General features: G+C 44.2%; 3 protein-coding genes across 5 annotated transcripts; 2 read left to right on the forward strand and 1 right to left on the reverse strand.

The window, feature by feature from the left end:
• The first annotated feature begins 349 nt into the window (after positions 1–349).
• On the forward strand, positions 350–1,789 carry srp9 (signal recognition particle 9). Its single transcript, XM_027030632.2, has 3 exons — positions 350–551; positions 929–997; positions 1,076–1,789. The coding sequence occupies exons 1-3, from the start codon at positions 480–482 to the stop codon at positions 1,193–1,195; spliced, it is 261 nt and encodes an 86-aa protein (XP_026886433.1). The 5' UTR covers positions 350–479; the 3' UTR covers positions 1,196–1,789.
• Positions 1,381–8,061, forward strand: ephx1 (epoxide hydrolase 1, microsomal (xenobiotic)). The gene is given in 13 exon segments (XM_035524412.1): positions 1,381–1,392; positions 3,080–3,130; positions 3,997–4,156; positions 4,485–4,686; positions 4,688–4,701; positions 5,357–5,504; positions 5,871–5,904; positions 5,906–6,077; positions 6,268–6,400; positions 6,462–6,584; positions 7,458–7,505; positions 7,507–7,533; positions 7,535–8,061. Coding segments are annotated over 13 exon segments (1,233 nt in total). The 3' UTR covers positions 7,644–8,061.
• Positions 8,062–8,737: 676 nt separating this feature from the next.
• On the reverse strand, positions 8,738–23,618 carry slc5a6a (solute carrier family 5 member 6a). 3 transcript variants are annotated; one of them, XM_027030630.2, is made up of 17 exons: positions 23,509–23,618; positions 17,389–17,504; positions 16,601–16,978; positions 16,120–16,185; positions 15,722–15,773; positions 15,340–15,407; positions 15,056–15,210; positions 13,992–14,132; positions 13,763–13,892; positions 13,393–13,481; positions 13,189–13,301; positions 12,946–13,013; positions 12,773–12,859; positions 12,472–12,653; positions 12,106–12,209; positions 11,778–11,899; positions 8,738–11,604 (listed from the first exon to the last, which is right to left on the reverse strand). In XM_027030630.2, the coding sequence occupies exons 3-17, from the start codon at positions 16,946–16,948 to the stop codon at positions 11,443–11,445; spliced, it is 1,887 nt and encodes a 628-aa protein (XP_026886431.2). In that variant the 5' UTR covers positions 16,949–16,978; positions 17,389–17,504; positions 23,509–23,618; the 3' UTR covers positions 8,738–11,442. The 3 variants fall into 3 exon arrangements, with proteins under 3 accessions (XP_026886431.2, XP_026886430.2, XP_026886428.2); XM_027030629.2 differs by lacking the exon at positions 23,509–23,618 and adding an exon at positions 23,288–23,498; XM_027030627.2 differs by lacking the exon at positions 23,509–23,618 and adding an exon at positions 23,232–23,498.
• Between the last annotated feature and the right edge of the window lie 73 nt (positions 23,619–23,691).

Genomic DNA, 23,691 nt, shown 5'->3' on the forward strand with positions numbered 1-23,691 from the left:
ATTCGCGGTGGTATGTGAGTTCAATGACGCCGTGGCGCCCCCTTGTGGTGGGAAAGTTTTTTTTTTTTTTTTTTTTACTTTAATTTTAATCAAATAATTTTGCACGAAGCGTATTTTGTATAAATTTCTATACATTTTACATATTTTACAAATAATTATTTTTGGTAAAATGTATTTTATTTAATTTTAAGGACAGTCTACCCTGGTTATGGCATACGCTGTGCTTTTTTCTATTAAAGCCGCGCATGTCTCGTCATGCGCTTGGCAGTATTGAAAGCTGCCATTGGTTGAAACCTTTGGCTCTTGGTCCAATCCGGTGAGCGCTCTATGCCTCCGTGGCCGTATTTCTTCTGCGGAGTCTGCGCTGATGTGTTATAAAGCAGCGCTAGCTAGCTAGCCTACACAGCATAAGTTGTCGTTCACAGTTTAAACAGTTCCCAACTTGGCTTAGTAACGTGTGTTCCTCGTTTTGATGAACCATGCCTTATTATCAGACTTGGGAAGAGTTTGCCAGAGCGGCAGAAAAGCTGTATTTGACGGATCCTCTGAAGGTAACCAGGATTAGCTCGCCGACTGTTAGCATTAGCCTCCGCGTGCTGGAGCCTTCTGGAGCGCGTTACAGCGTCGCGTGCGGTGACGTGTGGTGTGTATATGGCCTGCGGTGCAGTATTTCAAACCGGGGATTTGGTCAGCCTGGGCTTGAGTAAACTCGTTTACGTATTTAGTCTTTTGTGAAGGACGTGGCAGGTAATAGCGATGCTACCAGCTGTTCCGCATTAAGCGAGAGAGAGGAACACCGTGCTGGTTTGCTGAACACGGTGCACTAAACTTGCGAAAGGCGTTAACATCGGTGCACGACGCATGTTGAGAAATGAGTACCACAGCAAGGGTTTGACTTCTGTTTGTGCCTGTTTGACTTTCCTTTTAGGTCAGAGTTGTGCTTAAGTATCGACACTGCGACGGCAACCTCTGTATGAAAGTCACAGACGACGTTGTGGTAAGTTTTTCTCTTCTGATGAACTCGTGTGTTGCCCGTTGGCGCTTTGATCAACATCTGGATTGTTCCTGGTCTCAGTGTTTGCAGTACAAGACCGATCAGGCACAAGATGTGAAGAAGATTGAGAAGTTGCACGGAAAATTGATGAGATTGATGGTCTCCAAAGAGTCCCATAGTGTTGCGATGGAAACGGACTGAAGGTTCTTCACAGACCGAGTCAATTCGGACAGCAGTGTCTCTGCTTCTCTGAAGCTAATTTGAAGAGCATGGAATTTAAGGGTGTGTTGAGGAGACGGAAAGAAAAAATGTTCAGTTGCACGCAGCAGTCTTCTCATGAAGATCAGGTATTTATTTACTGTTTCAGGTGGACTTAAAGATGGACCATGGTCTCCCTTGTGAGTTTTTTAATGTGGTCGAGTGACCTGCTTGCTATTGGAGCACTTGGTCACAGATTGTTGACATAACAGCAGGTTTTTTTTTTTTTTTTTTTTTTAAATGTTTTTTTTAATTTCTTTTTTTTATTAAAACCTGTAGCAGTGACTAACTCTGGTTCTGGAGATCTACTGCCCTGCAGAGTAGTTCCTGCATTATTCACACACCCTATCCAGTTGAGACCTTCAGTGAGATCTGGAGGTTGATCCTGTTGAAACCAAATCCTGTAGAACAGCTGTAGAGTAAGGAACCCTTTCTCTGTACCCTGAGTCAGCCCAACATCCTACATGGATCTTGGAGTCTCAGTTGTTGCATTGAACTGAAATAAATGCTCCTGTTTTTGTGATCTGAAACTTTTAATGTGTGAGTTGGGAAGTTTTCCTCCTGATCTCGTTCCTCTGTGGTGTTTTTACTTGATATCTGTTAACACCTTGTTCAGTTCCGCGAGCTGTGGAAACTCATTTCTATCCCCAAAAAAGTACGGCAACTATTGTTTCTTTAAGTGAATTGCTGTTTTGTGATTTCAATCCATTTCAAGATGCTAAGAATTTAAGTTACTGTATCATTATGTTGAGACTGAGATTATCTTGAAATGCCGAGCAATTTTTTTAATATATATATATATATATATATATATATATATATAATATGAGAGAGAATTTGTGAGGGTGTTAGTACCACAGCATAAGTCATAATTAAGGTATTTAATAACTGAGAAACTCACTTTTTGACAGGCAAGTCCTTTTGACAAGACATTTGGAGCTTCTTGGATATGTGCGGGTCTAAAATAGGTGTATGTAATAATCTGGTAACGTGGTGTGTACAGTACAGCAGGGGCTCACTTCCTTGCAGACTTCAATGTTTCCATGCTCCCTTTGAGTGGCTGTGGCAGAACTGCAGGCTTGTTACAGAGGTAAATTTAGGAACTGGTGCACCACAACATTTCTCACATCTACCCACCTTTATCATTCAACATAAACCATAAAAACCTCTGCTAGTGTGAGACCCTACCACATCTACAAAGCTAACACTAGAAGACCTGGGCTATTGTTAGGTGTGTTTTTGTTCAGAAATATCTGTATTTAGTAGCTGATTATCTTTGTATAGTGGTGTCAGTTTGGATAATTACAGCTTTATCATGCAGATGGAAATTTACAGAAATTACTGTAAATACCATTTTGAAAGTAAGCAAGCTAAAGTCTACAGAAACGAAAGCATATTATCTAAACGTGTCGTCCAATTCACGTCAACGGTACAGTATTACTTAACGCACTTTTTCACTAAAAGAATCTGATCACATCTAGCAATGGGCACATGCATACTCCTAACTCGTAAAAACATCTAATTGTAAAGTGTAAATGGTGTGCAAACACAATGACTTACTGTATCAAAATGGGGGGGGGGGGCGAATAGGAAGATTGTGTCTAAAAATAATATAATAACTGGAAATAACTAGCAAAAGAATTTAATTGCAATTCGCTTAATGCAAAAAAAGGCAAACGTAAAGGCGCGGTCCTTGGCGTGAGAACCAGTGGCCTCGCACAGAGTCCCGTTTCTCAATAAAACTACACTTCCCATGATGTAGCGAGTCTTTCACATGGGTCTGGAAAGCCTTCATAGAAGGAGCGTGCGAAGTCTCGCAGCTTGTAGTCAGGTGAGTTTGCTAAGCACGCAGATGCCAGCGCGAGACGTATCCTGCAGGTAAGAGGACGCTGCAGTTTTCTGTCTGCTGTCCGTGTTGGATTTTTACAGAGTGGTCCATTCTCTAGCTTTAGGGGGAAAGACACCAAAGCATGTTTGTGCATGAACATGTGCATGAAACACGCATGCCCTGCGTCACGATGCCCAGTATGAAAATCATGTCCGAATGCTCTGCGCGTTCACGTGAGTTTGTAAAGCAGGCGTGAGACGCGCACGGAGACCAGCACGTTTCCAAGCCGTTTGTTTATTTAGTTTTCACACGCTGCTTCCATCAGCTCAGAGCCGATGCGTAAATGTAACGGTACAGTTCGTGGGCTTTTCCGCACGTTGACGAGCAGGCGGGGTGGAACCGTGTGCCGCGTGTGTCGTGCGCGTGTTGCCTTATCCGTTGTCTTGCTGTGTAATAACGGAACTTTGGTCCAGTTCTCCACGTGCTTTCAACGGCTATGCAGCTGCTAGAAGACGGTACACTACTAATACTGAGAGACATGAAGTTAAATGTTATTTAATGAAATTCAGTAACTGCACAAAATCTAATGTCTGGTGCCCAATATTTTCATTACAACCTTCAAATGTATTTTTATCATTGTGCATTTGATTAAAAAAAGTGAAGCAAAACATATTTTTGCCAATAAAAAAACTATAAAAAATACAGCTGTGAGGAGAGGACACCTGGAGAGACTGGCCAGTTGGTACAGCCCTGCAGCGATTACACAGACATCAAATATTTATTAAGACTTCCCTAATGCCCAATGCTTCATTAGCAGGTCTGCGCAAGGCTTCTACCATGTACTTGTTAGTCTGCAGATGTGACCAGCATACCGTTGAGGAACTGTATGCACATTTCTTTGCTGTGTAATCTGTAGGATTTGCATCGCAGGATTGGTCAGACGTGCTCGTTCCCCTCTCTGGAGGACAGCAAGTTTCACTATGGCTTCAACTCCAGGTACCTGGAGCAGGTGGTTTCTTACCGGAGGAACAACTTTCACTGGTTATTTTTCAGTTCCTTTGCTGCAGACTGTAACAGTGATGAAACACAGTCCCTTTGAGACAAGGCCTGGTATTTGGTTTTAAGCAGATGTTCATTAGCTTAAAATGGCATAAACATTTTATCTGTATGTTTGGTTCAAATTCACAGTATGTGCAAATCCATGTACTACAAACATGTCCATGGTGAGCCACCATCCAGGTAATTGGTCAACAGAACCACATTTCACAGGTCCAGTAGCGTCTGTAGTGCTGCTTGCTAAGAACAGCAGGGTCATGAGATCAGTTCCTGGGGAAGGCACACCCTCTCTCATGCTGATTAATATGGCATTGTTCTGGATAAAATGTCTTTACTATCTCTAATAAGGTATAGATGTCCACTACATCTACGCGAAACCCAAGAACCTTCCAGAAGGAGCCCGTGCCATGCCTCTCATGATGGTGCACAGCTGGCCGGGCTACTTTTACAAGTTCTGTGGTGTCTTCCTGCTCCTCATGGAACCGATGAGCCCTGAGCACATCGCCTTCGAGGTAGTCTGTTCCTCCATATCTGGCTACAGCTTCTCCGAAGCCGCATAAAAAGGGTGTGTGCACTCTGCCCTCTAGGTCTGTTTATGGTCAGATGCAGTGCCAGTCGGGCCAGTGTTGTGCCCTTCACACTCATGCAAATGGATGTTCATACTAAAATTATAGTAGCTCTTTAACATGCATATATTTCATATGTTTTTCATATCAAGTATAGTAACTTGCTATAAAGTAAAAGATCTGTACGTATTCAATACAAGCGATATTGTATCGGGTGTGTTGTGCTCGATCTCTTGGTTGGCTAATGGCAGTTTGGGGCTTTCATCTATTTGTACTGGCTAAGGATGCACTGAGTAGACAACTAAAGCACTGAATGAGAGTACTGAGAGAATGATCACTATCAACGGCGGGGCAGGGCTTGCAGTGGATGCAGTACGCAAGTGCAGTACGCAAGTGCAGTACAAGATTGCAAGCGCATGGAAGGCAGCACATATGAAGTTATAACTGAATATGAAAAGGGCTGTAATCATGTAAAAACTGTTTTAGAATAACCAACACGCACAGTTATGATCATATGATTTCCAGAGAGCCGATGTATGTGGGTGAATGCACTGAGTTTTGTGGGACGTGTGGTCTGTAAGGTTTTCACAGGCCATGTTCCCAGCTTTCCAGCGGGGATCTGCTCTGGTCAGTGCGCTCTGCTGCTTTGTCCAGGGTTCGACTGGGTGTGTGCTGCGCGGGTCTTCCATAAGCTGATGAGGAGACTTGGATTCCTTCATTTCTACATCCACGGTGGAGACTAGGGCTGGATCATCATCATCATCATCATCACCACCACCACCACCACGTCCCAGCAGGCCAAGTAAACGTGCTGGCTTGTAGCAGTAAACACCAGTTACAACACTAATATGACTTATCTTCACTATTTATCAGCTTTTTAAGTCTTGTGTTATTACAAGCGTATATGATGCAGTACGCGTTGAAGCATGGTCTAGCTGTCCTAATAAAATACATGAAAGCATCTACTGTTTTATAGGGGTCACATTGAATTTGACATGTTATTCCTCAGTATGTCTGATATATTCTGTAAATACAGTCTGCTGAACAGTGTAGAGAAGCTACAGTCACCAGATCCTCACCACAAACATTTCATGCTGTAATTGTGCTGGATGTGTGGATGTTCTGGACCTGAATGTGCGTCTCGGACTGTGTTTGTGTTTCATTTCAGGACTGTGAAGGATCTGCATGTCAACTTTTGCCCTACCTGTCAAACCAAGCCCGACTCTCGGCTCACTGCTCTTGGGACGCTTCTTCCCAAAACTGTTTGGCTTCAGTGAACGTGACATCACGAGAATCTTCCCCTGTGTGGAGAAGTTAGTGAAGGACTCTGTGAAAGAGTCTGGATACATGCAAGGCACCAAGCCCAACACTGCTGGTAATACACCAGGAAAAAACCAAAGTCCAAATTAAAAGCCTTTTGTTTTTACAAAATTATTAAATATTCTTTTAAAAATGATCTCTGCCATGTTGGACATGGAAGGTTGGCAGCGTTGTAACTGGAATGCATATCCATCAGTTTATTGGGTTGAATATGATAATTTATGTTGCCAGTCTGTTTCTTGTAGGACGTGGCTTGAATGACTCTCCTGTGGGCCTGGCCGCCTATATATTGGAGAAAATGTCCACCTGGACTGACCTGGAATTCAGGAACCTTGAGAATGGGACTGGGGAGGTGGGCTCCTCGTTGGGGGTGGTGTTGTTTTGGTTCTGGCGTTTGTGTGTTTTTACCAGCACGTATAATCGTTCACTTCCCTTGTAGAAAGTTCTCTCTGGATGACCTGCTGACTAATGTGGTGATCTACTGGCCCACCGGTTCCATCATTTCGTCCATGTGGCTCTATAAGGAGAACTTGGTCAAAGGTCTGGCACAGCCACACCAAACGTAAGCACACATGCAGTGTTTCGTTTTACAGGGTCCTACTGTAGTCGCTGTACTCATATTTACACAGTTCCCCAGAGTCTCAATGAAATATCAGTGACATGTTTTGGTCAAAATCCCACAAGGATCAAGCACCACATCGCCCTTGTCACCCTGCCCACACAGCCGTTCAGAGCAGTTGGTTTGGGTACCTGTTCCTTTAAATGCTAATGAGCTACTGCTGGCCCTGCCCCCACAGTGAGTAGTGATCCTTCCTTCAGTAGATTTTGCTAGTCCTGCATTGTACTGGGCCAGCTTGCAAAAGCAGTCAGATACAAAGTGCTTAGCACTCTCATCCAGGTGTTTACAGACTGTAGTTGGACCGTAATAAAACAAACTTTACCCAGTCAGCTCTTCTGTCCTCTTGAGGCTGGGCGCTGATGGAGTTTTGAGCTGGTCTGTGCAGCCAGAACAGCCATGCACTTCCTGTGTTGAGCTCTTAGGTTCAGCGTAATGCCAGCGCATCTTTACAGAGGTATTTCACAAGCTGCGGGTAGAGATATTCGCACTGGGGGCAGTATAATGCTAATGGATCTCCACCTGATGTAGAAAGAGGATTTAGCGTGTTTTCTGTCGTAGGCTGTGTTGACTGTGTTGTCTTGTTTCACAGTTTACAGATAGGTAGACACTTAAGATTCCCAAATATATGTGCACAAGCTCTTAATAAGGCAGTTTTTCATATTTAAGTGAAAGCAAAATACTAGTGTTAGAAATGGCACATGTTTGCATCACATGATGAGTACATTCCTAAATGCTTGGACTGAGAAGAATCCATTATTTGTTTATTTTAATTAGTTCATTTGTATATTTGTTTTTGTATTTCTCATCTACCTTTAGGATCCTGGTTCTGGCTGGTCTGGCTGTTTTCCCATGTGAGGTGGTGCACTCCAAAATTCTGGGCCAAGCAGAAGTATGAGCTACACACTCATGTCCAGAGGTGGCCACTTTATTGCTATGGAAGAACCCGAGTTAATAGCTCAAGAGCTCCAGAAGTTTGTCCAGATTGTGCAGAACAGGAAGTGAAGGTCTGCTGACTTTCTGGGTTGCGTCTTTTTTTTTTTTTTTTTTTAGTGCCACTATTGCAGAACTACCTTGTTCCCACTAACCGAATGGGGAGAATTTGACTGCTTACTGAACCAACAGCCAGAGTTCATGAGCAGATGTGTGAGCTGCAGGGTCCTCACACACAACTGTGAATACTTACCAGTACAACAGCTGCACCATTACACTTAGAACTTATCCTACACATGTTCAGACTTTTAGCCAAGCTTAAATGCACAGGTGTCCAACGCGTCATTTATTATAAACTGTTTGTAGGGTGAATGGCTTTTTGGTTTTGCTACCATTTCAAGCATCATTGTACTACTCAACTTATAATTTACATTTACAGCATTTAGCAGACGCTTTTAGCCAGAGCGACATACAAAAGTGCTTTGTTATTTACTCGTAAAATATATCCTAGTACAGTACAGTAGTGTTAGAATCCAATATACCAATGAACTAGAATACGGCAGAAATATAGGGATCAATACTGGTGCTAGTGCTAGAACAGTCAACATTTGATCTAATCTAGTACTGTGCGCTACATTCAGACGACATTAGAGGTAAAGCACAGAGAAGGGGGAACTTTGAACTCTCAGCCCCTGGAGTGGAGGTTCTGCACCAGTCAGTACGTTATGAACAACTATATGACGTAAGATTTACAGACACATTATATAATTTTGAGCTTCATTAAAAATAATGTAGCTCTTTTAAGACCATGTCCTGAAAACTAACTTAACCAGCATATTCTAAATCTAACTGCTTTCATCTAAGTAGTTTTGACTTTGACAAATTCTCCAGTATTAACTGGAAGGAAATGGGCTGTTAATCCCAATGAAATAATCTAATTGCATTGCATTAAAGTGCTAAACACTGGATTACTCTGCTTCTCTCCACTGCTGTGAAGACTACATTTAAACTGAGATCTAATGTTTAATGTTAACTTGTAATCTTTATTTACTTTTCTTAAACACTTTTTTAACCATTAAACTACCACTGCCATTCAGTCATGAATTCAGTCTGTTCATTTCACTAACCCAACCCTCTGCCCCTGCCCAAATAAAACAAGTAGGACATTTTTCAGGCAAGCAGTTTTATTTTTCCAAATAACACATTGGAGAACATGAGGAGTATTAGTCAATCACTTTTATTACAAATATTTCTGATTTGGAAATAATGCCCACAACCGTGGCTAAAAACAGATCATTGCGTCATCGCTACCGCGCCCTGCACCACATCATCTGGCTCTCCGTAGCCTCTGTGTCAGGAAGTTTCCAAGATGGAACTTCAATGACCACTCAACGAAAGAGACAGAATGAAGGTATTGCCCGAGCACAGAAGCTGGTCGCACTCCTTTGCTGGCGGGCTTCTGGAATGCACACTAGAAAGACTATAAAAAATGAAACGTCAACAAAATGGGAAAATATTGTCTAAAAAATAAATATTCTCATAATATTTATTATACACAAATATTATGCTGTAATAATATTTATTTTGTAATTACTTGAGTGCAATGCTTTTTTTTTTAGTTCAAAAAGGTTACAGGAAAACTCAGTAGACTTGTAGACAGGATGCGTTATGTCTGGCCATGTTCCCGTTTCTTATCGCAAGTAATAAAGTTAGTGTGGCTGATCCATAATCACAGTAACATTTGCACACAGGAATTCCACATCATTTCAAATTCTACTCAAATGTTAGAAATTGTTACTTTGCAGACACTTGTGCACAGGGTCCATATTGACCCTCTGGGTCAATAATAATATAGAGATACACAGTATTATCTCAAATCACAGTGAAAATGAATAAAGTACTACATGTGTGTTCTGTACTAGAAGGCCCTCGGTTTGGACTAATGACAGCCGCACAGGAGGTGCTGAAGAAAAGCTCTGTGCACTAGTTCAAGTAATTTCAGGTATGACAGGTAGAATACATGAAACAACTTATGATTACAAATGTTCACGAGAAACCAAAACAATTTATACACAGATGTCACACAGCAAAAATGAGACACAGGACAGTCACGTTAACGTACATCACCAGACGCCAAGACCGCTTGGCAGTGATGCTCCAGCCAAAATGATGATTTCTTGGGTGGTCACTTATATATAGTGCAGTTCTCTAAGGACAGTTATTGTGCTTAAATCAGCATCATACTAACAGACTAGCAGACTTATTAGGCCAAAGTTAGCATAGTTATTGTAATCTCCCAGTGTTCGCACACAGCTACTACGTCCAGGAACGCCACAGTCTGGGATCTCAGCTGTGGAAAATAAGATCTGTAGGTCTTTGACATCTCAACATGTCCAGCTATTGTTTCTCCAAGAAGATACAAGGTCTAAGCTCATGCGCAACACATTTTTAGACACAAAAGTCAAGCAGACGCATCTAATGAACCTTGTGACTTTACATGACCGCAAAACAAACCCCAAACAATGCTTGAAGAAAGCATGGCACATCCAATGACCTTCCACAAGACCACCGCTGCTCGGGTCACGAGACACCAAACTTACATCAACCACATCAGCAGACATTTCTACACAAACTACAAATGCTATGATTTTGACTGAGGTCTGTAGCTGGAAAAACATGAGACGGCAATATCTACTTTGGCTTTTACAAGTAAAAATACAAATGATGAAGATGACAGACACGAATAATACTGACACCCTTGGCCAGTAATTGCCCTGCAGATTTCAGTGCTGGCCCACGGTTGCCCTGCTTACTTTAAACTCCACAAATCAAACCTCCAGCATGATAAACTTGCATATACTGGGACAGTGAAAACTCCAACCGGAAACAAGCCCAGTGCTTCAACTGTAGAGATGAGACTACTTGTAGACTGCCCTACCCCAAAACACAAATGGAAGCAGACATGGTACAGCTCTATACTCTCTGACAGGGCGCGCAGCTTTGGGGACCAGTGAGACTTGTAGAGTTGGACCGTTTATGGCAAATATTAAGATGCTTCTTATACATTTACCACATGGAAATCCACTCCATCAGTTCTGAGAAACGTCAGCCAGATGTAGGAAACGCAACACAACTTCAGTCGTTTAAGTCCCAGGGCACAAAAGGGGAATCGTGCAAACCGCACATTTGTATGAGGAGGCACTTACACTTAGCGACTGGTTCCACTGGGGTTTGGCCACATGGAACGGGATAATTCAACACCCATTACAACGTGGCAGAGACACGACGGGATGGAAGGACCTCTGAACATGTCTGCAGGGATCAGAGGTCACCGAGTCTGGCTCACTAGCTGGGAGGTGTGCAACAGGGTCGTGATGGCTTCCTGTTTCCTAAAGCCTTTCTGGAGCTTCTGGCATGTCAGAGTAAACAAAACAAAAGGCTTTGGGAGTCAGACACACTCACAGAACATCTGCCCTCCTCGAGTGTGTGTCTCTAAATGCCTCCTATCAAGGTTGCACCACAGTGTCATTCTTAGTGGTGTCTGCTTGTGCAGTGATTGGAATTGTGCGGTTAATTGTGAACACTTTGCTAAGAACAGTGTGGTTACATGAACATGAGTGAAATCATCTATAAGCATCTGAGCTCAGCCCGCGTGCAGTACCCAGACCTCCCAGCGGTCCAGGTGTGCATGGAAGGCTTGTAGATGCCCAGCTCTCATGGTGATTTCCGTGCTCTATTCACCATGGCTACAGCGGACCTGCCACTCTGCTACTACACGTACCACAGCATAGGGGCTATACACAGGGCTAGAAGTCGTAACATCCATGGAAACGGCCTCACTCATCATACAGCACTGGGAGGGAGGGAGAGGTCACAGAGCCGTCTCCTGCTCCACGTGCATCAGTGTGCAGGAGGGCTGGTTGGTCTTCTCCTCCGACTCCTCCACTCCGTTCTTGTCTTCGTGTGGACTGCGTGGGGCATCACTGATGTCTTTCTCTGCCATCTGGTAAGGCTGCCTGGCCAGAGCTTTGGACTACAGAACAGCACACAGCGTTGGGACGCAAGGGAACTTGGCAAGCTCACATCCCAACTAGACTAGAATATAATCTTGTAACTTGACATAATTTGGCTATTTAGCCATGCAAGAAGGTTGTATAATACCCATGTTTAGTGCAACGTGCTGGTAATAGTTTGGGTTTGCGTTACCTTGTCCTCCAGAGGTGTAACACAGCATAGCTTCTCCCTGTATCTCTCAGGCAGGAAGAACAACAGTGTGCCTAGCACGGGGTAAACTGTGCCAGGGGTCAGATCCTTCTCCTTCGAGGGCCCTGGAGAACCGGGAAAGAGCAGAATGCTACACTTACAGGAAGAAAAGAAACCGTTTCATTTAAAGAACAAAAACAAACGTTTGTAACAACTGTAACACCACATTAACAGACATAGCTGTAATTTTGCTGGAAAACAAAAAGAAACCATTGTATTTGTCTTCTGACTGAGTGAGTGTAATCAGCAATTAAGCTTCACACACACACACCTGTGAGAAGACTGACCACAAGACCCACCACAACAACTGTGGCTGAATTGTGAGCACTGTACCACATGTATGATAAGGAGTAGAAGGCCTTCAGTCCTGTGAGCCTGCAGAGAAACAATAGAGGAAGCCTTCAAAAAGCAGCGTCGCTGGCTAGCTTTGGGACGGTTTTAATGACGATTTAATGATGATCAATGAAAGCCCTTCACTTCTGGGCCCATTTACCAAACACTTCAAAGTGTTAAGATCATCGTAAGGGAGGGAGACTGTTCATTGTCAAATCCATGCTACCATTTAAAGGTATGATGATGCTTTTGGGAAACCCCCCCTTTTCACGAGCTTCTGTTGAGTTTTGCATCCACAAAGCACCTGGGTTTAGTGGTGAGGGAAGTAACCAGCGTAGTCATGACGACGGTCGTGGCGTTGGCCGTATCCAGGATGGCGGTGCCGTTGAGTATGGGCACACCATGTGTCTGCATGCGGGAGACGAAATTGCCGATGCCAATCCAGAAAGCCATAAGCAGCCCTGCTGCAAGTCCCATGACAGCGCCCTGGAAACACACGTGTGCGCGCTACACTGACATGCTAGCTTTAACCATGTTAGCCATGGTGTGAACTGAACTCATGTCCTTGGGACAGATGTGGTCAGACAGTGCAGGGACACACTTACAATGGAGTTGGCCCACGGAAAGAACATGCCCAAACAAAACAGGCCAAGGAGAGGACCCCCGATCATCCCAAAGATGCTGAGGGCTGCCTGAACGAGAGAGAGGGAGCTCAGTTTTCCAAATCTCCATTAAACCTTAGCCGTGTGACTAACTGCAGCAGTTGAACAGTCCAGACCTGCAGGACTGAGCCCATTAGAGAGGCGATGTACGCCATAGCCAAACACACCAGACCATATCCAAGTGCTGGGAGAAACAGGAAACATTTCAGCACTTCAACAAGATTAGAAATACATTACATACTATTTGTATACTAAAGAAAATGTATTTTACAATTCTACACTGTCTACATGTCACAAAAAAAATGCAGTTCTAGTTTTATAGTTGCCCAAGTGGAAGGCAGTGGGACTGTACTGCTTACCCAGGCCCTTAGACAGCAGGGTAGCGCGTGCCTCAGTCATGGCAGGAAAATGGGGCTTTATCAGGTCCTCCATGGTAACCGTTGCCAGGGAGTTGAAGGCAGATGAGATTGTACTAGGGTTCAATGAAGAGAAAGCAGACATATATGCGTGGCTGAGTCCCAGATATGCTGCATCCATTTTCCGAGCTGTTCATTAAAGGATACCTGAGTGCGCCACTGAACAGGCAGGCAACAAACAGTCCAGGCAAACCAGGGAGGTCTTGAAGAACATCCATCACAAAATACAGAACCATCTACAGAAGGGAACAAAGAAAGGGTCTGAAGTTTCACCTTCAGGATCTGCAATGTCTGACCAGTCAGAAAGAAACACCTCTGTATGTATAATGTGTACAGTGTGTATAGTGTAGAGTGTAGTGTGTACAGTGTAGTGTGTATAGTGTAGTGTGTACAGTGTGTATAGTATGTATAGTGTAGAGTGTAGTGTGTACAGTGTAGAGTGTATAGTGTAGAGTGTACAGTGTGTATAGTGTGTACATTATGTATAGTGTAGAGTGTGAAGCCCGTTGCGTCAGACCTGGTCGTTGGTCTGGACGTAGCCCTTGTCCAGTGGACTGTCCTCCCCATAGCGAGAGTACATGACCAGTCCCATCAGACAGCCCAGTGCCAGAACTATCTGTTGGCATGGAAACACCACATAGCAGGACCTACCCACAGAGACACGTGTGTTTCAAAGAGTATTCACACAGATGCATCTGTTAAGTGTCAGTACGTGTATTGACATAACCAAGCTAGTGAGCACTGACATGATGGCCTCGTTCTCAGTGCGAGAGCTGAGGTATCTCTGGACCTGAGCCTGGTTTACACCATACAGAGCCAGCATGAGGAAAACGCCCCCTACAGACAGAGTCCAGAACGTGTGTCTCTCCAGTGGGTCAGGGTTCAGCCTGCAGAGAGAGATAGATAGATAGATAGATGTATATATATGAGAGAGAGAGAAGTAGGCCCTCCTTTAAAATAATTCCAATGGCTGACTGGTTTAGACAGTGAGGTAGGTAGGGTAGTGGAGACAGAAGTGTCTGATATCATTCAGGGCCAGAGTTACCAAAAACCAAGACATCTCAGAAAGCGTCTCAGACTCACACGGACACATACATGCAGACTGCGACAAGCTAGCTACAATGACTTCTGCCCCAGAGAGGTACCGGACAACAGCTTTCTGGATTATATGACATACGGAAATATGACCATTAATGGACTGTTTTAATTAACAACACTCTAATAAAGTACCCAACGTTGCATTAATGGTACACGGCACACAAAAGCTGTGAGAAGCTAGCTGACCTGAGACGCGTACGAGATGCCTGCACTGCTGCGGTGTAACATTACAAAAATATACAAAATATGCAAATCTCTCTCTTTCCCACTTGAGTTTTCCGTTCGGTCGTTCTAGTTCGTCTTGCGCGGGGTTGCTGTTTTCTCACCCCACGCCTGCACTCAGATGCAGCACATACACTGCACTGCACCACTGACAGACGCTGTGCAAATAACAGTTTCCTCTGTGTCAGGTGACAGGTCTCTGCTGGGTTCACCATGCTCCCTGGGATTGTCCAAGCAGCTGTCTGATGCTTCGCATTGTGAGAGTCATTGTGTTCACAGCTAAAGTTCATGAAACCCTTGTTTGGAATAAACGAGTGGAGATTTCAGGCTGTGATGGGACAATTTGAACCATTCTGGTTCAAACTGATTTCAGATCAGTTTGAATAGCAGGGAATGACATATTTAAGCATTGCATGCACCAGTAGAAGCAGGGGACTTGTGAAAGGCCAGCCGAGTGTCGGCACGCTTTGTGGTACTTTGTGTCACTCACTCCAGGCCTGAGATGCGACTGCCGTTTTGGGCCCGCCTCCAAACCTCAGCCACGCCCCCAGCCTGGTGCGCCCCCACCACGATTACTGCCAGCTGCCCGGCGAACATCACGATGGTCTGGAAGACGTCTGTCCAGATCACAGCTTTCAGACCACCCTGCCACAACAGGAGTAAGACAGGAATGTGAGGAGATGTCCCAGCAGGACAGCCAAGGAGGACACATTCTCCCAAATCTGCTCTTATCTTTATATAGTATTGAGAGAAGCACAGGTGGGTCAAGCTTACGAGCGTTGTGTAAAGTGTGCACACAAGTCCCATTGCCAAGACTGCTCCCCAGAGGTCGATGCCAGTTACTATGATACAAATAAAACAAATGAGGTTAGTAAATCATTCAGAAGAGACTGTGTTCATTCTGCTACTCTATAGCATAACTGTGTTGTGTACTGATTTTAAGAAACACTGCGACCCTAAACTGGTGTTCATGTCCATTGCTGAAGAACGTTTTCAAAGAGTAAAAACTGTGAGTAAGGAATGCAATATCAGCAGTGTTTAGATGGTGTCAGGCTATTTCCTCATTTGTAGTCATGTGAGAAGCATTCCACGGTTAGGAGCTGTGCTCAGCAGGGCTTATGGGATGGCATGTACGGCTCCGCATGGTGGTGTTCACCTGCGTTCAGGGCCAGGGCAGGTGCATACAGGACCACACCCATGTAGATCACCTGCACGAGTAAACACACCCCCACACCATGGCACAAAGCAACAGTTCAAATGTCAAATGTCACATCTGTCTGTTATCCCAACAAAAACAAACACACGATAAAGATTCAACAAACACCAATTAAATGAATCTGTGAGTCATGCTGAGATGTGTAGTACAACACCAAGCTCAATATTCTTCTTTTCACTGCAGAGTACAGAGATACGAAAAAAATATTTTCCCGACTTGCACAGACAAAACAAAATTTGAGAAAAGGAAAATCTCTCTTCAGAACCTGAGCTGAGCGTCTGTGTTGACTCTTGAAGACTCTCATACCCCAACATTACACATCCTGGTGAGACACTCACCATCTGGAAGATGAACGTGACTGTGCCGCATATTCGCACGCTTTTGCTGAACCGAAGCTCCAGGTACTGTGACAGAGAAAGACAACAGACCAGACATTGGCGGTTGGATGGCAACACAGGATATATGAGCAGTTGTTTTTTTTTTTAAATCTTGGAATGTGTGTATTTTTTGTTCAGATTATTCTATTGACTGACTGCTGTTAGGAGCAGAGAAGCTTGTGACTTAGATACAACAGTGATTCTTTGTAAAAATGAACTGCATCTGTGAACACAACTACAATCCCAACTGTGTTACAAACACGTGCAAGCTCTGGTGTGAGGTCAGCACTCTTCTCAGACAGCTTCAGCAACCCACGAGGTCACAATTAAAATCAACCAACCAACCAATCATCAATCAGTGACCACAAAAAACGATCATAATTATCTTCCATTAAAAAACACAAATAAAATGGCAGTTCTCTCCCCGACCTCCCTGGCTCACCTCGTAGGTGCTGGCGAGGCGTAGGCGGTAGAAGACAGGGATGAAGATGTGGGCGGGGATGAGAAGCCCCAGAAAGTAGGAGCAGCCTAGGAACCAGTACTGAGTGCCGTGGGTGTAGATCTCGGAGGGCGCACCCAGGATGGCCACCGCTGACTGAAAGGTGGCCAGTAGAGAGAGCGACACAGGCAAGCACGTCATGCTACGGTCGGCCAGCAGGAACTCCTGCGTGGTCCTCTGACGGCCCCCCGAGAAGGCGTAGAACACTCCGATACCTGCCGAGGCCACCAGCAGCAGAGTAAAGATCACGTAGTCCACTGTGGAGAAGTGCATCTGGACCACGTCTCCCATGATCCTGTGCAGCGAAGTGTGGAGGCGCACCTGGACAGGTAAATTGATTCACTTTACACTGGACCAAGAGCAAAATAACAACAAATAGATCAGATACCATGTCAAAATACTCTTCAGTAAAGTCAAACCACAACAAATCCAGTTTATATATCGGGTCACTTCACAACAACAACGTCACGCCATTCATCCTGAAATATCCTGGTAATCCTGACACTGTCACAACATGACCAGAGGCACAATAAAATTAATCTTGCTGTTTGAAAAAAAGGTGCAATTCAAAAAATACTTTAGCAGGACTCATAAAACTATTAATGCACCATTAACATTGTGAAGGTTTGCTGCACTGTAATGTTTTACACACACACACACACACACACACACACACACACACACACAGACCAAGGAGCGAGAGAACACCTGGAGCTTGCAGGAGTACCTACCGTCTCTAGCGCTAGAACACGACAGGGTGGAAACGCTGGTGTCTGCCTCGCTTTGTGGGCTGTTTACTGGAGGCGGGACATGGGCATGGCTCACCAAGCACGACCAACTGCAGCAGCTGAAGGAAAACAGAAGCCACCAATGAGAACAGCATTTTTTCCAAGTTTTTCCATCTCAACTATAACTGTTAACAGATTATGATGCCATTGAGCGATTCCTCCGTAAACGCTAAAGCAGACCAACAGAGGTTTAGAGGAACACCTGACCTACTGCTGCCAGCACATGAAGATGAGAACTAGACGTGTGAGAGTCCCTGCTAGCTTTTAGCATAAGGACTGGTTTAGCTAACCTCTCTACTACAAGTGAGACAGCCTGATTTCGAACAACAAAAAAGAAAAGCAAAAAAACAAACATGAAAAATCAAACGTACAAACGGTACCTATAAGCAGACAACGTGAGAAGAACCCAACACATGAACATGTTGCATCTCACACCAGCTTCTGTGGAGAAGGTCAGACAAGGAATGCACACTGGCCTTGTGTGAGACCCAACGCGTCTCATTAAGACGCAGGCCACGTGACTGCGTGAGCATGAGGGCCAAGTACAAGACCCTGAAATGTTCCATATGCGAATGCAGTCCCTACAGCTGATGCCTACAGCCCTCCCCGTGGACGACCAACGTTGGCAACGCTGACCAAGTCATTTTCCGTTAAAACTTTTCCCCCCATCTAGAAATAGTTAAAATCAAAACTAAAGCTAATGCATGGAACCAGAGTACCAAGACCGACTGGATCAGGACACGCCTTCACACAAGCAGATGTAGTGGCTGCACATTAAAGAGTTATTCTAGATTATACCTTTAGGAACCCTTCACAAACAGAACATAATCTCACTTCTAAATTTAAGCAGAACTCTAAAGAGAACGCCACAGCACAGCCCTGGTTAATGCTGGTAGACGGTAATGCCAATGTGACACTGTGGCCTCCAGACTGGCTTAGTGCCTGATAAAGTTGTGAAAACATCTTGGTTGTTTTTCTGCTGTTGTAGGTCACATTTCCTGTACGGCTCCACAGAGCTAGTTCAGATGCCAGAGATGTACTCCACCTGCTACAGTACTGACCCTGACCCCAGTCCCTGAACCTACCCCTGTCCAGGCCTCTATTGGAGGGCTCACACGATACTGTTGTACAATCACGTCCTGTTACTCCTGGGCTGTAAGGAATATGATACTCCAGAGGTCCAAACAAAACAGTAACAGTAGGGGGAGAATAAAAAAGAGACCATTTTACCTCTTTGGAATTTATTTACAGCATTTAAAATGGGGTCTGCATCAGAAACACTGATTATTCATTTATAATCTTGGTTATGGAGTTGGGAAACTGATATATCGCTGGGTTATGGCACAGATTACACCACTGTAAATCACACTTAGTTCTTCATATAAGGTCAAGTATCAAAGTGCTATAAGATATTTGCGCAATTGAAGTAATTTGGAAAGTTAAGAGAAAAGCAGCAGATACCATGCTGTAGTTGGTAAAATACTATAACCAGAAAACATCATACACCACCATATAACACAAGGTCTGAACACCGACGCGATCTCTTCAGCACAACTGGACTGGAAACGCACACACACGGCGTGTTCATCAGCTGAAGGCTAGTCACCACAGATAAAGCGAAGGCCCCGGTGTTACGTCTGTTTGATTTTCCTGTAGTAGACGTAATCTCTGAGTCATCATTCACTGCTCAGTGTTCCCTGGTGAAGGTAATCATACAGTGAACCTCTGCTCCTCTATGGATCGCCCACAAACTCCAGCCAGTGCAACTCCGTCAGCGTGCAGGCTTCCAGGACTCACCACAGCAGAACTTCTCTCAGGACAAGTTCACCTCGCCCACGTGTGTGCACTTCATAAGCTGACCCCATGTTTTCTGTCTAGTAGTACCACAGGAATGTCTACATGTTAACTCGATGCCAATGAAAGCAAACAAGGAAAATTGTGTCTAAGTGTTTACACCCTTTCCACAGAAGATGAGATAATTATTAAAGTACATCCAAATGAGAAAGTTTTCCAAGTACAAATGCAACATTTTTTTATCAGCTGTATGGTGTTATGAGCTGACAACATGTGCTATCTCAAGGTCAAGTTCAGGAATGAGGGTTCAAAACAGGAAGCACACCTCATGAAGACCAAGTGAACACATCCCAATGGACCAAGACATCACAACTGTCTCAGTCCCACAACGTGAACGCGTCCCCATGAGCATTATGTTTTAGATTTAGAAAGAATTGTGATTTTTGCTCAAGACAATAAATACATGTAAATAAACAAATAAAACTGAGTTTCTTCTCAAAGTGAGCAACACAGTGCATTTAGAGATGATAACAGGATTGTTGGCCTACTTTTAAAGACTCATCACTGAATTGGCATAAAGCAATATGAGACCTCAATGGAGTCTAGACCAGTAATTATAACTATGCTCTCCATTAGTACACAGTCCTGTACTAAGGCTCAAAACTGAGTTAGTAAGAATGAGAGATGAGAAATGACGTGGCTCTCTCACAGAAAGTCATGTAACTCTGTTAGCCCTCATATTTCCGTTAAATGTCTTATAGCTCAGGTAATCACGGTTTCTGCATGTGCAGGTGGAGGCTACCACTGGCTCCCTAGTTCAACTGGCTGAACGGGAAGAACAACACGTTTCTGTCTTCCTGTTCCTCAAGAGACCAATGGCAGCTCTGTTCAGCCACAGAAACAAAACTGATTGGTTAACTGAATTAAACTGGTTAGACATCCAGTTTTCTGCTCTCTCTGTTCAGCCAGGATGCTTGTTGGTCCTTCTGGAGTGAACTTTCCATTGATCAGGATTATTTTAATGTGTCACTGGGCCTCAATTTCTGAGGGTTATGATTTCTAACATGACTGCTCAGGTGGGAACCATCAGTGCTGGAGAGACCAGCCCAGTTTTGCAGACGATTAGGTGGTATCTTGTTTCAGCTCCATCAAAAGCGGTACCAAGTTCTTAGTTCAGATCTTTAAGAAGTCCTATGATTCTCTGCTATGATGAACCCAAAAGCCAGACTGGACTACCTCACTTTAGCTCTTAGAACTGAGAAAACTGTATAATTCAGTAGAAACCACCTTTTTAAGGAGTTTGCACCAGAAGGGTTTATTTGAAACTGGTCTATACTTGCTGAGACTAGAGGGGTGAGGATTACTTTTCTCAGGACTGATAGCAACTGTTTTAAGACATAAATTCCTTGTTGAAATGACTGATGATGGAACCCATCACACTTATCATTTAAGAATTGGGCTGGCTGTGGAGTGTGTGGTTAAATCAGCCTTTCAGCTTTAATCGCCATACTGAGGCTGTCAGAAAAGCTTGAACATCGATCGTTTTAGCCATCCTTGCTAAACAATTTCAGAGCAGACAATTCTCAATGGTCAGAATCTGTACAACCGCTGGACATGTGCTCACCAATTCTGGAGAACCTGGAAAACCTGGATGTTACCCGGGAGGGTGAAATACAACCAACATCAGAGCTGACCGTTTATCCAGAGATTCATAACTAAATATTCAAATGTGCAGACTTCCACAAACTGTTTTTGTAAAGCAGGTAATGTGCTGTGAACAGACAGGTACCTCTTCACTGCGCTTCAACTCCAGAAACACTGAAGGGACCGTAAAAGAGCTTCTTCACCCACGACAACGCTGCCGCTATAACCAAGGACATTTAACTTAGTTCATTGTTTTACAATTGATTGTCTAACTCTGAAAGTCTTATTCGTTAATAACCTTATATTACAACAAAAAAAACAAACACTTGCATTTTGTATTTTCACTGTTTTGTAGATTAAATTTAATTTCATTTTAAAGGACAACCCAATCCTAGGAACAAAATCCCCCCACCTTCATGCCAGTGACTTCCCATGGCAGAAATCGGCTGTACTGAAACACCTACATTTCTGATCCTGACAGTTTCAGCTAAAAGGTAGTGACATAAAAGCATTAATTCACACCACTGGTAGTTCCTTTCCAATTTAAAATATCTGACTGTCAAAAAGTGGAGACACAAGGAATAACAGCTTGTGAAGCTTTTACATCTCCTAGCTTTTACATCTCCCTCTGCTGGGTCCAAAGGTCTATTTCACAACATTGTTACAGATGTTATTCATTGTGATTTATTTAAATTCTCTACCCAGAAATCATTGATCACTGTTGATTTTATAACTAGTATGATTTTATAAAGTAATTGCTCTCATTATTATATTACAGCACAGTTCTACACGCTCATGTGAAAAGGTACTATCATCACATAACTGTGTTGGACAACTAAACATCTGTTTTATAACACAAAACCAAAAAGAGAACTATGATTTTTAAAAACTTTTTATCTTTAGGTCTAATATTACTTAGATGTAAAATAGAAGTCACAGGCATCTTCTGTCTCTAGACTGCTTTTCTTAATGCTAAAACAAATCCTAACCTTTGCTCTCACTGACTGACTTGTGTATCACGTTTGGCAGAATTGGGAAGGCCAGTGTTTTTGGTAAAGAAGAATCTTTATTGCATTGCCAAACAGCATATAGACAAGGTGCTTCGTGGCAACTAATAACCACAAGAACATGTATCTGTAAACCTTTCAAAGGAATCTGTGCCATTATTAATGTTTTTGTCTCTGTGGCCTTCAGCGTCATGTCTCTATAAACCTGAGCTGTCCTGGTAGGCGATTATGTCCTCACCCCTTCAAACAGGTGCTGTCTGCTAGGAAATATGTATACTAAGGGTCAAATGAACAGGCACGAACAGCGTGAAGGAGGAAGTGCCATGCAGAGTGCTTGCTCAAGTTTCTCAGTGTTCCTCCAGACCTACATATATTTTTGCTCCAACCCAGCTCGTACGTGCCTGCATCAGGTGTTCATAGCTTTGTCTAGCAGTGCGGTGAACTGAGGAAAAGAAAACTCTGTGTGGAGAACCACTGGTTGGTCCCCGCTGCACGCCGACACACACACACGACCCACTGGTTTGTCACTGCCGACACACACACGACCCACTGGTTTGTCACTGCCGACACACACACGACCCACTGGTTTGTCACTGCCGACACACACACGACCCACTGGTTTGTCACTGCCGACACACACACGACCCACTGGTTTGTCACTGCCGAGACACACACGACCCACTGGTTTGTCACTGCCGAGACACACACACACACACACACACACACACACACACACACACACACACACACACACACACACACACACACACGACCCACTGGTTCATCACCGCTGCACGCCGACACACACCACCATCTCACTACGTCTGTGACTTATTTGCAGTATTCAGGAATTTTACGTTATTCTGACACCAGCAACCGTTTGACCTACACGGGACATAACCAGATGCGCGCGGTGGAGTCATGCGTCACGGACACGGGCGGCAGCAACGCGCGCACGTCGGTCCTCTTAACGGCGTCTTTGATGAGGCGTGTTCCACGTGCGCGAGAAACGGTGACACTGAATGCGTTTCTGGAAGGTTCAGCTCAGTGGTCATGAAAACGATCCCACATGGGCAAAGTTCACCTTGTTTAGGTGACTGTTTACAGATATTCTGTTGCTAATTAATCCAGACATTAAAAACAAGACAAAAGAAACAAAAACATTTACGTAAAACCGCGCGACACCCACGCATCGCTAATGTAGCTCGACCGCGGGACATGGTGCTACGTTACCGAACTAGACACCACATTGCAGTTTTTGTACTTCTAAAATTATCTTACTTAGACTAAAAGCACAACAATTCAAATCTATTTTATCCGGTGAACGAGCCGCATCGTTACCGGCGATGTTTCGGCGCAGCGTCGTGAACCCCCGCGAGTCCTCGTGTTCCACTTACTGGGTACAAATTTGATAGAAAACTCCGTGGTTTGTAAAGATTCAAAATGACTTATAAAATCAGATTAAACTTGGACGCAGTCTGGTTCCACGAGTTTGCCAGAGGATCCACTCGAGATGTTGTGCACGCGGAGGTGGTCAAGGTTATATCCGCTCTCGCGGGGTCGACGCGCCCGCGCCTACATCATCACACATCAAGGCACGAGAGCTGGAGATCCTTACCGTACGCAGCGGAGCTCGCTCTACCACGTAGCACGCGTGCGCTGGAGGACGGCGCGAGTCCACCTACTCCTTCACACCGCGGACGAATCGCGCGAGCGCCTGCTTTTACCAGGAGCACGTGCTCCTTCCGTCGCCAAAGACGACCACTGCTCGATGCACGCGGACTACCGGGTAGTCACCCAG

The sequence above is a fragment of the Electrophorus electricus genome, chromosome 3, assembly GCF_013358815.1.
Source record: "Electrophorus electricus isolate fEleEle1 chromosome 3, fEleEle1.pri, whole genome shotgun sequence".
Classification (NCBI taxonomy): Eukaryota; Metazoa; Chordata; class Actinopteri; order Gymnotiformes; family Gymnotidae; genus Electrophorus; species Electrophorus electricus.